Genomic DNA, 15,204 nt, shown 5'->3' with positions numbered 1-15,204 from the left:
CCGGAACGTTCAGGGAAGGAGAATGAAGGCAACTGATCTTGACCGCATGGAAAGGGACATACGAGGGACACTGACCGAGCAGCACAGAGAGCTTCTGCTCTCCATCTGGAATCACCTAAACAATATCGAAGCATATTAGATTATGATATTATTTAGGGTTTTTATTCAACAGGAACAACAGAGTAAAGGACGAGCGGAAAAACCCGTGGCTGTTTGCCGTGTCGGCAGCGGCCCTTCAGAGCCGAACTGGCCTAAGAAGGGGCCCTGGGCCCCGCCACCTCCCCCCTCCCCGTCCATTTAACTTCTCTGCGAATCTCTCACCAAATCTTTTTCGTAATTGGATGTGCAAACATATGGGGGCTTACTTTGAGCCTTCTGTGTTGTGGTGGACATCTTCCTACCCGTGGTTGTGAGACTGGGGCAGGGCGTTCAATGGTTCGGACACCTCTGGAGGGCCTCCACGACCCAAGAGGAAAGGAGGGAAGGGGATACAAAAAGAAAAACTCCAGTATTTCATATTCAAATATCTATACGCCGAGCGGTCTGTACAGCTTAATGCCCTAGCTTTTCCCTCCCTAACGTCGGCGGATCCGTGGCAGCTAAGCGCAGGCAGCGAAGGAAGTAACTTCATATTCATATAATAATATATACCCCATTCCCTTGACTAAGCCTTAATTTTTGGTCAGATTGTTTCTTCTCTTGCTCTCCGTATTTCTGTGTACTAGGGTGTCCAGCCCGCCACTTTCTAACACTTCTTCGGTGGATGCATATCCGTGACCAGCGGCTTCGACCGCTTGATCCCCCGATTGTTGCCCGTAAGTACACGGCGTCTACAAGCCACCTTTTACCACCACTGTCGGAAGTCTTTCTCGCTGTTCGCTTCATTCTATGGATGGCCCAAAGAAGCCCTAACACCCCCCGTTGACTCCCTAACGAGGAATCGTGTGTAGAAACATACATGCAAGGGCCTGGAGCGCCTTGGCTGTAGAGAACAATAGTACTAAAGCCCAAAAGGGCCCTGAATATTGATCTATTGCGCTGAAGGCCCTTTTCCGGCTTAACGTGAACTGCCTCCCTCTGCTATTGAAAAGTCGTCCCTGTATCCCCTTTTTCCCCATAGCCTTCTAAACTCTACTAATCAAAATACCGACTTTCCTTTTTCTCAGGGCATGTAGAAGTTTCTAGCCCTCAGAATAGCGGAGCCCGAAAGCGCAAGGGCCTTCGCACCCCCGATGAGGCGAACATGCCACGAAAGACAACTCCGTGCAACCCCGCCCCCCCACCCCGGCAGTTTTTCTTGCTCCTGAGCGTTTGGGCTCTATTAAAAAGCAAACCGGGATTTTAGCTTGAAGTAGCAAACGAAAAGCTTAGCTACCCGTCAGAACGTCTTTGGTACCTCACGCCTTGTCTAACTAGGCCCTTGCGTGCTGCACCTGGTTCGCATACCAACATTTCAACTTTGCGCCACATCTTCATCCTTCGTGGAAAGTGGCATTAGTGGAGGGCGCACAATGCACTCCATATGTACAGACACGTCCAAGTGCAAAACTGTAGCTGAGTCTCAGGATAGTCCCCCTCCCCAGCACCTAATGCACACGAAAGTCCTATACAGAAGTCATTTGCTGGGCTGCTGCGGGCCTCCGTGGGCCTCTCTGCAATCCAAATGCGATGGGCTCCTCCGTGCGTCGCTAGGCTTAGAAACAACACGGAAGGCAAAAGGATACATTGACGGCACCTGACAGATATGCGCCGTCTTCTTTAAGGTACAACTCGTGCTGCAGGAAAAGCAACAGAAGAACGGGTCAGGGGGATCACATGAGTTGATTCCAGAAGAAGACTACCACAACGGGCATCAAGAGGCTCCCAAATACCAAGAAGCAGCATCCGCCCCGCAGGATGGTGGTCTGCTGGCACCTGTGCGACAGCGAAAACCCCCGCCGCTGTTTTGCATTGCATTAGGCAGCTTGCGCCACTCTCCGTGTACCCCCTTGAGCATCACATGGGGAAAACAGCTGGGATTGGACTCAGTCCGTTGGAAGCTAGAGGAGGTCGACTATCCGTCATAGTAGCAGCAAGAGCAGCAGAGAGCTGCTGCGCCCCTGCCTCCTGCTGCATTCTGTAGCGCATCCACCTCACGCGTGCTGCTGCTGCCTTCTGAGATCTCACACGCTCTGCGTCTGCCTCATCCACAGGGGCCCCTTGCCGAGGGGGCCTCGCCCTGGGCTTGGGCCGCTTAGCCGGTCCCCCCCACTCACCACTGCCTCCTGAGTCGGTCAGGGGGCCCCAAGGGGCCTCCACCTGGCCAAAAGGGGGCCCCCCCACTGGATTTTGCGAGGCATGCCAATCGCCCCAAGGGCCCCCAGGGCCCACCGCGTCTCCAGATAAGTGAAGGGGGGCCCCTGCTTCTGATGTCATTCTAGGAGGAGGTGCCCCAAGGCTCTGGGAGCAGTCGAAGCCGTTCGACGGGCTGGTTGTATTCGCGTTTACTCCTGTCTCGGGAGCTGCAGCGGCAAATCCCGCAGCCCCCTCGCTTTCGCAGGAGGCAGCGATGGACTGCAACTGCTGGAGTCTCATCAGGGCAAGGTTGCCAACGTCTGCTTCATCCTCTGCAGTCCACAAGCCAGGGCAACTCTGAAGGAATTCCAGCGACGTCTCGGTACCGGGGAGAGGCCCTGCCAGAACGCAGAGCCTCTCCCCCAAGAGCAGCTGGCATGCTGCCCATCGCCGCGCCAGCAGCAGTGCTTGCTTCTTCTTCGCCGGATCCGAAGGAGAGAAGAAGAAGCAGGTTCTCCCCAGAGCGGTACCAGCCTCAGGCCCCCGCAACGCTTCCTCTGTTGGTGCTGCTAGAGCCACGCGCCACCGATAGGCTGCATGCTCCCACACGCAAGCTAATAGAGACCGCGAACTCAGGCTCTGCTGCTGGAGTACACGCCCATCCCCGCCGTCCCCCGGCTGCACCACCCATGCTGCGGGGGAATCGAGGGGCCCCTGAGGGGCCCCCAAACCGCATAAACCTGCGGGAGCTCCCCAGCCACCGCCGCTAGAGGGATCGACTGGCATTGGAGGAAGAAGAGCGCCGTCTTCCGAGCGACTGCTCCGAAGAGCAGCAGCTTGTGCTGACTCCTGCTGCTGTTGCTGCTGCTGTTGCTGCTGCTGTTGCAGCAGCTGGTGCTGCTGTTGCTGGTACGTAGAAATAGCCTTTGGGGGGGCCCCTGTGTTCCTTTTGCGCTTGTTGCTGGGCCTTGCGTGCCCCGCACTATCCCCAACGAGGGCCTCGACAGCATCGGCAGCTGCCTCCGCAAACGAGAGGTCTGGACACCCTCCCCTCCAGCCGCCTTGCTGCAGGAGGTGTTGCCACTTCAGCCTCCTGCTTTGCCGATCTGCCGGAGGCACGGGCAGTCCCTCCACTGCTTGTTGAGGAGACTCGACGGGCTCAGGGAGGGGCAGCAAGCCAAAGACTACTGCGGCGAGCGCAGGGATGCGATACCGCGACGTTGCGGGAGGCTGGGGGATCAGGAGCTCTGAAGCCAGGCGGGCCTGCGGCAAAAGCAGTTGTGAGGAAGGCAGACACGGCATAAATGCAGAGGATAACGTAGCGGGACAGAGCGAGAGAGACGGAGCGAGGAACACTGAGCAAAAAGAGAGAAGAGCAGCCCACGAGAAAGCGTGGATACGAGGAACGATGTGGCCTGCATGATACAATATCCCAAGGGCATGCTTAAAAACCGGTCGACGATCCAAGCATACCTGCATGGCCAAAAGCTTGCTTTGGTAGAGGCCATACTTCCTGCAGCTAAAGGTGCGACTGCGATTCTGCTGCTGCGATGTTTGTGGCTTTAGGCTTCCTCCCCCCGGAGTTGACAACGCGCCTAGCCACTTGGGGGGCACGCCAGTTGCTGGGGTCTTAGGTGAGGCCAAGCCCTGTTGCTGTTGCTGCTGCGAAAGCTGTTGCTGCTGCGAAAGCTGTTGCTGCTGCGGGAGCTGGTGGTGTTGCTGCTGGTGCTGTTGTTGCTGCTGCTGTTGCTGCAGCTGTCGAGCAGGAGCAGACCCTTCCCTCCAGAGACAGCGGAAGGCCAGCTTGCTCTTGTCGAATTTCACACCGTCAGGAAGCGTGAAGTCTACAGGGCCGACCCCTGCCACCTGCAGTACTTCTTCTCGGTACCCTGTTATTGCTGCTGCTGGAGGAGATCCTGGTGCAGACGTTCCGACAGGGGAAGGCTCAAGGGGGGCAGTGCCGGAGAGAGACGATCCCACAGGCCGCGAGCCACCCCCACCTCCTCCTCCCGTCCCTCCTGCTGACGCGGAGACATTTCCTGAGCCAGCAGCAGGAGCTTCCGCAACAGGCATCAGCCCTGCAACTCCCATGGCAGAATCTTGACTTGCGGTCGATTGGCATGCCGCTGCTGAGGGGTTCGTAGCCATGTCTCTCTGGTCTTGCGCCATATACAGCTGCAAAAGCAATCGGTTCTTCTGCAGCAACACCGCGTCGTCTGCCGGAAGCTCACGAGCACCCGTTTCGGTAGCAGCAGCCCCCAAGCGATCGCAGAACGTATGCGCCAAATTAAGCAAGTAGTTTATCGCCTCCGATCCAGCGGGGCAAGCAAACCACTGAGGAAGGCGACGACAGCAACACACAGCGCACACAGGGACCCGCAAGCGCACCGCGTGAGTTACCCAACAAAATCTCCGATACAGGGAAACCAACAAACATCTAATAGAGGCGGTTTCATTTACTTTACCCAGCCAAGCAGCCACACATACACACCACTGCGGACAGGCACGCTGTAGACAGAAGTGGACTCAATAAACAGACTGCATATGCCACCCAACGGTGCCGCAGTCGCAACAGCCACGGCTGCAGCCAGCGGCCACACAGCATGCGTCGGACCCCACCAGGAGAAAGACTCACTGAAGAGACGTCGTTCGAATATCCGCATACCCAGATGAGAAAGTTGGAAAAACACAAAAGCCGCAAGTCCCAGGTCAAAAGACAGTGCAACTGCAGCAGCAACAAAAGCGCAGCCGCAGCCCAAGCAGCATCACCTAACTACATCATGACCACTACCCCACCTACGAGGGGAACGTAGTGGAGGATCACCGGCGACAGAATAAAAAAAAAAGCCTTTCCCTCAGAAGCCCCACGAACGCGAAAGCAGCCAACAAAGGGCAGCCGAGAATGCAATAGGAGACAGAGACACGAAGAACAAGATGCGACAACGAAGAAGCAAGCAAGACAGATCAAGTACTCGAAAGACGGGCAATAGGTTACGCCTAAAGAAGCATACACATCTAGATATAAATACGGGGAGGGAAGATACACGGGGGAGGCGTTGCGTGCTAGCAGGGGCGTCGCATAAACGTCATGAGAGAGACGACCTTCTTACCATGATATACAGTTGGGGATATGTGAAGATGTTTACGACTGCATCTCTGACTCGCACTACTTTCTGCAGCAGCACAACAACAAATCCACGCAAATGTGTGTCCTCGCGGCTGCAAAACTCAATCGAGCGAAAGCCGCAACACCACGAGCTTTCCCTTAGGCACCAGCTAGCAGGCGGAGCACGGACTAAGGGGCCGCTGCAGATCTCGCAGCAGAAAAAAACAGCAGGCCGCTCACGTCGTCACTTTGTACAGCAAAAGTCGGCTCGACAAACAAGTCGTAGAGCTGACGCAACTCTTTACGCCTCTCAGAATCCGCAGCCACGCCGAAGGAGGTCGGCACTGGAGGGGTTAAGCCCTGAAGGGCCTTTAAAGCTGCGTCCTGCGAAAAGAAAGAATCAACCTTCGCAGTGCAAGTGCTTTTTGCCAGTCACACCACCAGCAAACAGTGCCGGCAGCATTGGCACTAATGGGGCCTCCAAGGGTAAAGGCAGCGTCTGTAGGTGCTGTGCCTACTCGGTTCTGCGGCGAGTCGTAGAGCAGCAGATAGTCCACTGGCGCAGCCTCGGAATCGCGTCGGGGTTCCTCGATGAGATCATCGAAACCCCTGGTCATCAAGGCTGCAGCCTGAGAAGACGCAGACACAAAAAGGAGAAACTGGCGAGCCTCAAGGGGAAGCAGAAGTCGGCGAAGGCCACCGCGACATAATCCAACGGCAGGAGAGGTGGAGGGAAGCAGGCAGAGAAGGAGCAGTGGGCTCACCATGCGCAGCTGCCACGAGTCTCCCTTTTGCCTCTGTGTGACGCGAATAGCCCAGCTAACAGCGCTTCCTGGGGCCCCAGTAACTCGGGGGGGCCCCGTAGTAGTCTCGCCAGACTTGCCACCGGAGGTGGACCCCACCCCTTCGGCTAGAGCGTCGTCTCTCGTTGATGCAAGACATGCCTTTCCAGCTGAGCCGTCCGCTGGAAAATCCATCCAGGGGCCCTCAGCGGCGGATGCTGAATCAGAGGTAGCCTTGTCAGGAATGCCGTGCACCTGCATCGGAAGCTCTCCTATGGGGGCTTCAACAGAGAAGCACATGTATGGGGATCTGCAAACAGGAGGCCTCGGCCAAGGTTTGGCGTCTGGGGGGTCCCCTGTGAAGGGCGAATCTTCGCCCTCACCGGCTTCCCTATAAGGGAAGCCTGCAGCTTCCGCCTCTGCTGTCGCTGCCGCTGCTGCAGGAGCCGGTGCTGCCTGGGGAGCTGGCACCGGCGATGCTGGTGAAGTGCTGCACTTCTTCATCCCCGCCAGCGACCCGCTGTCCTCTTCGTCTGCTGCCGCTCCATAGGAGTTCAAAGGCCCTCCAGAGGGGAAGGGGCCCCCGTACTTAGGAGGCCCCTTAGGCCTGTTGGGGGCCCCCCTCGCTACCGGGGGCAGGATCGCCGAGGCAAAAGCACGCGGCGTAGGGGCCTCGTCCGCCGCGTCCTGAGTACCCTCCGCAGACAGGCGAACTCCAGGGGGCACTGGCGCTAACCTGTGCCGCCAGGGAGGGTCACTTAAGGGAAAAGGCGCCCCCCGAATAATCGTGTCTGCAGCAAACCAGCATCCCTGAGAAGCAGCAGCGAAGAGCTTGCCTCCCTGCTGCTGCAGCGCCACGCGCTGCTGGCGCAAGAGTAGCAGCTGCAGGCCCTCCGCGGCCTCCTGCAGCAGTCGCATCGTGCCTTTGCTGTTGCTGCAGCCCTTCTTGCCTTGCGTCGAGGCACCACGAGGTGTCGCGTCTCTCTCTCCGTCCGTCTCTCCCTCGTCTGAAAGAAGACTCGCTGCTTCAGTCTCGTCCGGAGACAGCGACGCGCACTGCTTCAGCTCTGCGTATCGCGCCACCACGGCTGCTGCGCGGTCTCGACTTCGGCAGAGGCAATAAAAGATCTTCCTCCTGCTAACACACTTGGTGCTTTGGCTCGGGTTGCTGCGGCTTGGACTGGAGCTGCTGGGGAGTTCAGTAGGCCTTTCGCTGAGGGTCACCACAAAGGCGCTGCGCCTACCATCGAATGCAAGCTCCTGCAGGATCCAAGGGCCTCCTCCCTCTTGGTTGCCGGCTGCATTGAAAAGCGTCCCCCGCCTTGGAGCCCCTTCCGCGTCAAGGGGCCCCTCCGCGGGGGAAGCCACGTCTGACCATGCCAATGGGGAAGGCGGAGGAGCTGGTGGAGAGGACTCCTCGAGATCTTCTCCTTCATCTACGACGTCTGGAGGGGCCGCTGCTACGCCCCCCGGCAAGGCCGCCAATGGCAGGAGCCACTCGGGGTGGCTCAGGAAGGCGTCTTCTGAGGAGAGCAAGGCTGCTTTTTGTTGTTGGCGCTGCTGCGTTCCACCCTCAGAGTGCACATGAGACAACGCGGAAGAAGAGAGCTCTCCCTTCGAATGCGCTGCTGCCTCAAGCGGCTGCGAAGCCTTCCGAGAAGCCCCCACAGATGCACCGTGAGCCTCGACCTCCTCTGCTGCGAGAAGGAGAGGCGGCACGCGGCGGCAACAGCGATTTAGGTTGTAGGCTGCTAGGGCAGCTCGCCGTAGCTCCACGCGAATACGCTGCTGGAGAAGCTCTCGCTCCTGCGGTTGGTCCTGCTGGCGGTGCTGCGGTTCCCCTATGCCCCCGGATGCCGCTGTCAACCCAGCCTCAGCCTGCGAAGACAGCTGCAGAAGGACTGCTCTGCTCTTGAGAAGCTGTCGCAACAGGATCTGCCTTCTCTTCCTCATGCGCCTGCGCTGGTCTTCGCCGCTTCCGCTGAGGCCCCCTGAGACACCGCCGGCCTCTCCCTGCTGCAGGGGCCCCAAAAGGGGCCCCAAAAGAGGGCAGAGCAGATTTCCGCTGTAGGACAGGGAACTTGCGCCTTTCGAAGGGAGCGAGTGCCACTGCTGCAGCCCCTCGGAGGGCCCCAAAGGCGTCTGTGGAGGTGGAGAGTTGGCCTCGCGACTCCCCGAAAAGGAATGCGTCTCCTGCTTCTCCAGATCGCGGCCAGCCACGCCATCACAGACCCTCTGTGCGGCAAGAGGCAGCAGAACCTCCAACAGCGCGCACGACTCCCCCACAGAAAGCTGGGGGCCCTCCCAATTCGCTGCCCCGACCCCGACACCATCCGCGCCTGCCTCGACATCTTCGACGGGCTCTTCAACAACTTCGGGGGCCCCTTCAAGGTCTTGTGAGCTCAGACCTCCCCCTCTCAAAGCCTCCCAAGCCTCCCCACCAAGCCGGGCCAGCTGGGCCGTAACTGCACTTTCCAAAGGAAATGCAGGATTCAAGGCCTTTTCACCATCCCCAGATAAGCCTCCCTGCTGCCTCGAGTGCGAGACTCCATCTCCATCGAGCCCGGAGACACAAGGGACCCTCGCTATCTCAGATCGTAGCCACTGAACAACGCCAGGGGGCATCAGAGACTGTAGGAGCCGAGGCAGTGCAGCGCCAACAGGCCCCGATGAGGTCAGTGCTGTGGATGCTGATACTTCGCAGCTATCTGCTAAAGTCCCCAGACCTGGGAAAACAGGGGACCCGGTGTCGGGGGCCCCCGTGCTTTCCATTTGTGGGCCTCCGGTGCCACCTCATGGCCGTCACGGCGGCCCTGAGGAGGTGTACATACACCCGGTGGGGCCCTGTATTCGGCGCCCAGTTTCAGCGAGCAAGTGCCCCCTTTGAAGGGCGCAAGTCCAGTGCTTCGTTGTGCGGCCCCCCGCTGCGGCAAACCGCTGGATGGGCCTCTTTCGCCCTCTTACAGGGGAGATGGGCAGCTGAGAGCTAAGTATTGAATTAATCCTTATTTGAACACGGACACGAATGGCTAACTAACGCCCACGAAGCCCCTGGGGGCCCCAGGGGCCACCAGGCCGTCCGCCGTCCGGCGAGCACTAAGGACAGCGGCACGTTTGCCCTAGGTACTGGTCTCCTTAGAGGGCCTCCTATTCGCCGCGAGGCCTTCACATGGCAAATATCAAACCAGATTAGGAAAAATGGGGGATATAGGTTACTCTGTGGGGCAGTAACGAAGAATAGAGCGGTCGAATGCCCCTCAGCCGTAGACGGCAGTGCATGCACGTGCAACTGTCGTCCTAGGGACCATCCTGTCGCTATAGAGCCCCTCTTCAACAATGAACTCACCAAATGGTACAGTGCTATTGGGGTGGGCCTCCTGAAAGCTGCCGAGTCCTCACACTGGAAGGTAGGCTTTCAGAACTGATAGCCAAGGTCTCCCCTTCACTCCGGTAGCTAGGGACTTGTATAGGGGTCACAGAAGCACAAAGTCATGGGTGTAGCACTCATCTGGGGCATAGAGGTCGTCATGAAAAGTGGTGGAGGGCGTCCGTTGTAGTGCGCCACGTCACGCTTTGGCATCTCCTGCCGCGCAAGCGTTGTGTAACTACGAACGAGCGAGTAGCATATGGACTCATTGATTTGGTTCTTGATATCTGGTCCTTGCTAATGTGTAGAGTTGGTTCCACACAGTGCGAACTACCGCTGTGTGCGTCGAGCTACTACCTGCAACCAGATGCAGAAGCGCGGCGTGCTCAGAACTGCCTAAACACACACTCCAGCTCTGATTTCTCCCTTTTTGCCGGAGGCCTGTGGAGTAACGAGTACAAGTTGGGGGGGCACTCTGTGGAGTAGAATATGATGTAATATCCTAATTTACGTTTCGGCAATGGATTTGTGGCTAAGGATGACCCTTGAAAAATGCACTAAAAGCAGAGCTGCTCCTACAGTCGACGTAGCTGCCTCGGTTATTGACTATGAATGTATGACGTGATTATGTCGGCTAGCATTACCCCCAGTGCAAGCGGAGAACGGAATTTATGCGGCCCTGTTGCCAACCTCTCTGCGTAAGCCTCCCGCACTTCCTCTTCTTGGTTTGGGGTATGTCACTCGTCGCTACTCAGGCAATATTTGGTTTTCCATATAATTCCATGTGACCCCTTCCTCCAAAAGTCTTTCTACCTTGATATAATGCCCCACGACAAACTCGCTTACAGCCTGCTGGTGGAGGTCCCTGCCCACTTCCGTCTGCCTCAGTCTCCCCACATCCCCAGAGGCCAAGCTTGTCTTGTCATGTAGCATGCTACTATACAAGTCATATGTAGCTGTCTGGCCGCCTCAATCAAGTATTTGATGTTTAAGCCAGTTTCTGCGCCCCCTTGTGCTTTTCCATGTCTATAAGTAAAGTCCTCCAGCTCCGCCACATACCTTCGCTGCCCCTAAGCGCCCCATGTATTCTAGCAATCGCAGTCCAGCAGCATGCCACACAGATTAAATTGCAGAGGATCGCCATGAAGAGATGCTTCCATGATCCTTGTGTGTATGCTAATGGCAAGCACCCTCTCCTCCACCCCTGGTGGGACGCACAATACGGCCACGAACCACTAAGGCCACAGCCTCCTGATAGCCTACTCTACCTCCAAGACAAAATATGCCTATGCTTCTAGTCCTTACCAGCAAGGTAAAAGATATAGTCCCACGAACTATCGCTCGATAAAGACATTCAGGCGCCATGAATGAAATCATCTCTGGGCGCACTTTGCATTCGCACTAGCCGCTGGAGTCCCCAGACTACAATCTCGGTACTTTCGCACGTTCGTGAGGCCAATCGCATACCCACTGGGGAGGAATTCACGGCGTGCGAGGGCCTAGACACCTCGAGTGGATTCACAGATACCTACCTCGCAGGTCGAGGGCCAAATGCACTGCTTGTTCAATAAAACCCCTAGAAAGACAAATACTGGATGACTTTACAGCGAGAACTCTCCCGGAAGAAAGAGAACTAAAGGGGGCTCCCCCTTATTTGTGGGGCGAGCCCCCTTTAGTTCTCTTTCTTCCGGGAGAGTAGTGGGAGCCGAGATCGTGGCGCGCGATTTCAGTCCGTCCGCTGTGACAGTTTACCTTGAGGCTTCAAAGTAAGAACACGCACTCGACGGTCATGAGAAAGCGTGACGGAGGATGGCTGTGTAAGCTGGAAGAATTCCCCGTCCGTCTGAGTGCACGCCCGACAGCAACGGTGAGGCAGGCAGGCACCACGCGTCCACTAGTGTGTCTAAAAGGCCTCCCTGATCTTCTGTCGCCTACTGCAGCCATAGAAGCAAAACCTCGGTGAGTCGGCGCCACGGCGCCCTTCACTGCTATTTTAGCCCCCTAAGGTTTTTCTATCCCTTGGGGGATTCACGAACCCCCAAAAAGAGATCCTTTAAAGGCTCCCTGCTAGAAGTCCCACACACAGACCTGGAAGTACACACGAGTCTTGTCGTCGAGAGGTCTGAAGGAAATCTCCCAAGGTCCTTCTCCGCTGTGTAGGCGGGAGCCCCTGCCATGTAGGAGCTGCAGCAAGCAGGAGGCAAACAGCAACCGATCAGAATGAAAAGCGACCACAGGCTAAGAGGCGGCAAGAATACTCGTAGAGTCGAAGAATTAAGCATCACGGGTCCCCAGACAAGCATTGAAGGAATGGCACAGATAAGATACAGCACACACACACACACACACACACACACACACACACACATAGACACATAGACACATAGACACATACAGAGATGCGCATGGCCCGTGATGCATGCAAGAGAACATGGAGGAACATCTGCTTCAGCGGCCACCGGATGCCGCCCCCGTACGAGCTCTTATTGTGTCAAAAGCTTACAAATTCCATGCCCATGGAAGGAACGCTCTCGAATGTAACAAATTCCAAGTTCTTATCACCCATCTGCTGCGGGACCTTGAGCAGCTCCTTTGCCACGGCCCCAGAAAGACAGACACATCGACGCGAAACCAAAGCAATGAAAAATTCTTGCTTCAACTAAGAACGTCTCAACGATATCAGACGTACATGCTACACATCCACTTCGGCATGAGCCCTCTATCGGGATGCCCTTGCACGGAGAGGATCCTTCTAGGACCTTGTGGCACCTCAAGTGTCGCCTCTTCAAAAGTAAGCCCGCTTTTTCTAATCTTTAACTGCCTACATGATGCGTGGGCATGTGCGTGCGCCTTTAGCGGAGGGGGGGCAAGGTCATACCTTGGCCTCCAGTTGTGCTTGCTTGTTGGGCATTATGAGAGCCAGCTTCTTAGAGGGACCCCAAATATCGTTCCCTCCGCTGAAGCTTGGAATATTCAAAACGACCAAGGATGCGGTCTCTGCGGCATAGAGGAGACACCAAAGTGAAAAGGAGACTTGCACGGATCCTAGTAGTGCACCAGCAGAAAAGAAACTAGCTACCGGCAAGCACATGGCGTCAGGCCCCTGCATGTGCTGGTCAGCTCCTAGCAATGGCGAGCACCCCTTAGCGCTGCTCAGACACACCCCTAGCCGTAGAAGCCTCGAAGCTACTCTACATATGCGGGCTCCCTCTTCTGTCCCCGTGTGTCCCCATTTCGGTGCACAGGAAGCCTTTCCGTTGCTGTGTAGCCACGCGTGAGGAGAACCTTTGCCTACTCTTTAGAAGCGGAATTTGTTGTTGTTCGGCTACAGCCTTGTCAGTGGTAAAGAGAACCTTCTCCTCAGGGGTCCCCGGATTGACTTTGAGGCCAACTATGATTTGGTTGATGCTCTTCGTAAATGTCATCAGGGTCTTTTTTAAGCCCTCAATACCATACCTCTGAGTGAAAGAGGCGAACCGCCAAGACAACAAGCATGCAACAACCCCAAGCATGTGCGCGCTACACAAACCGCAGCGACAAAAGGAGGTAAAGCCGCAACAAATCCAGCAGCAGATAGCATACCATCTTATTGAGCGTTCTCGACTTTGTTCGGTGCCTATCAAACCCCCTCCCGATACGGCTTTCCACGCCCATGCTAAAATAGTTGCTCATTGTGAAACGTAGCTCCTTTACTTCCTGGCGCCCTCGCTCGACCACCTCCTAAACCATGCACACGCAGAGCAAGCACACGAAACTGCCACTTAAACTTGTCTTTTAGCGAAAGCCAGAAAATCGAGAGGGGGGGCGACACAATGAGGAAGAGTGTGCCGAGGCATGGGCGAATGGCCCTCCGCGGATGTGACTGAATATCTCGAAGCGACAAGACGTTACCACACGCAGTCAACGCTAGCACACCCAGATGTACACGCAAGCAGACGACAGAAAAGTACCTAAATTCAACAAAGAAAAGCGAATGAATAGCCCAGAAAACGCCGCATGCTGATGCTGTTTGTGCTGCCGGGGTCACCCCAGATGAAGTTCTTTTTTGTACTTGCCTTCCGCCTGGTAACGGGGTTAATCCTAGTGAAGTGCCCTCCAGGGCGTAGAGTGACGCAGACATGCCACAGGTCGTGGTAGACCACACTGGCTTGCATGCAGCAGTCCACGAGTTTTCGCAAGCTGGCGCACGCACACATTAGAGACGACTCCGAACAGCGTCCATCATGTAAAGGGAGAGCGGCTACTGCACGCCTCCCCCTGCAGCTGCGGTCCTGGCTGTGCAACCACAGGGGAAGGCGTATGGCAGCAATTCTGCAGTTGGCCCTTTCCTGTGCCCCGTGTTAATTAGGTAGAACGCGTGGCTGTGCCCCTTAGGAAATACCAGTTGCATAAAACGCGCTCAAGGGTTACAGAGGACCCGGTAGGGCAGGGCATGCTCACGTGTTGAGGGAAGCATCGAAGGGGTTAGCCGCGTTGAAAGGACGCCAGCCAAACACGTTCGCGAAGTCGTTGCCTGCACAAAGCCTAAACCCTATGTTTTCTTCATGCCGGTACACTCGAGAGCAAGCTGAACGAGACGGCCATGAGCCCTAAACTCGAAGCCTGAGCCGTGAACCACTGGTCTGGCCGGTCTTACCAGTGCCGTAGGGCACTACGCCAACTGCGCAGACTTCAGAGTCGACGCCAGTGATTTTCATTTCGTCTAGACACCACATGACGGTGCCGTCTCCCCCCGCCACCAGAATGCGAATGGTGTCTTTCTCCGCAGCCGAAGAGGGTCGAAGATCCCCGTGAACTCCCTTGCGGGCAGATATGGCCTTGAGCAACAAAAATCCAGGCTTGCCGCCACTGGGACCCTCTCTTATGTCGTAGATGAAGATCTTCGCGCTATAGGGTTCCGTGAGAGTCAGGCGGGACACACCAGTCTGACACGCAGAGGAAAAAAGATGATTCCCCGTGCTCTTAACACCGTGCGTGCGCAAGCTACTCCTACTACTGCACGGGCTGAGACTCCTTGTGCAGGATCGCAGCAGCATGCACCGCTCCCACCACCCCCAGCACAGCTAAACCCCAGAAGACGGGATTACAGAGGCCCGTGCAATCCCACCGGCCGCTAGGGCTCCCCAGAGCTCACACGACGTCCAAAGAAGCAAACAGCATGAAGCGCTCACTCTGGTAAAGGCAGAAGCTTTGTTGCCCCCGCTCGAGGGGTTCGTGAAGATAAAAACATAGTGAAAATCGGAGTCTTCGTCGAAATCTTCAAGAGCAGCCGTAGGTCCCAGCTGCACTGCAGACGCTGGTGATGTTGGGGCCTCACGTGCAGCCGCTACCGTTTCCGGCGCTGTCGCTTCCACCCCTGCTTCTGCTTCTGAGTGCTTCGCTGCTACCGAGGATGTAAAGCGCACCTGTGGGGGCTTCAGTGTGCCAGAGGGCTGTTGAGTCCAGGCCTCGTCGGGGGAGGCCCACACCTCCTGCAGAGGGGCGTCTTTCGAATTGGGACCGCCGGAATGCGTCATCTCAGAAGCCGCTGAGGGTCCAGAGCCGATCTCTGCGGCCACATTGCCACCACTACCCTCGATGTGAGGGGCTTGCTTCGCGGGATTCGCATTTGACTGCGTCGCCGAGAATTCTCGAGAGACCTGAGGGCCCTCTGGGCCCTGTGTGGCGAGCAGCAT

At 56.6% G+C, this 15,204-nt stretch overlaps 2 protein-coding genes across 2 annotated transcripts; both read right to left on the bottom strand.

Moving 5' to 3' along the window:
• Nucleotides 1-1,995: 1,995 nt before the first annotated feature.
• LOC34618048 lies at nt 1,996-8,934 on the bottom strand. The gene is made up of 8 exons (XM_026335826.1): nt 6,822-8,934; nt 6,145-6,725; nt 5,899-6,009; nt 5,621-5,740; nt 5,385-5,447; nt 4,910-4,999; nt 3,748-4,608; nt 1,996-3,537 (listed from the first exon to the last, which is right to left on the bottom strand). Exons 1-8 carry the CDS (start codon nt 8,932-8,934, stop codon nt 1,996-1,998), a joined length of 5,481 nt encoding a protein of 1,826 aa, XP_026191611.1.
• Nucleotides 8,935-10,705: 1,771 nt separating this feature from the next.
• LOC34618047 (diacylglycerol kinase 7) lies at nt 10,706-15,204 on the bottom strand. The gene is made up of 11 exons (XM_026335825.1): nt 14,701-15,204; nt 14,166-14,454; nt 13,970-14,042; nt 13,585-13,708; nt 13,112-13,249; nt 12,825-12,987; nt 12,408-12,526; nt 12,033-12,119; nt 11,618-11,713; nt 11,282-11,372; nt 10,706-10,788 (listed from the first exon to the last, which is right to left on the bottom strand). The coding sequence occupies exons 1-11, from the start codon at nt 15,202-15,204 to the stop codon at nt 10,706-10,708; spliced, it is 1,767 nt and encodes a 588-aa protein (XP_026191610.1).

Source organism: Cyclospora cayetanensis, unplaced genomic scaffold (assembly GCF_002999335.1).
Source record: "Cyclospora cayetanensis isolate NF1_C8 unplaced genomic scaffold, CcayRef3 CcayRef3_contig_81, whole genome shotgun sequence".
Classification (NCBI taxonomy): domain Eukaryota; phylum Apicomplexa; class Conoidasida; order Eucoccidiorida; family Eimeriidae; genus Cyclospora; species Cyclospora cayetanensis.
Note: the sequence above shows the minus strand (reverse complement) of the source record. Positions and strands in the feature narration are given on the sequence as shown.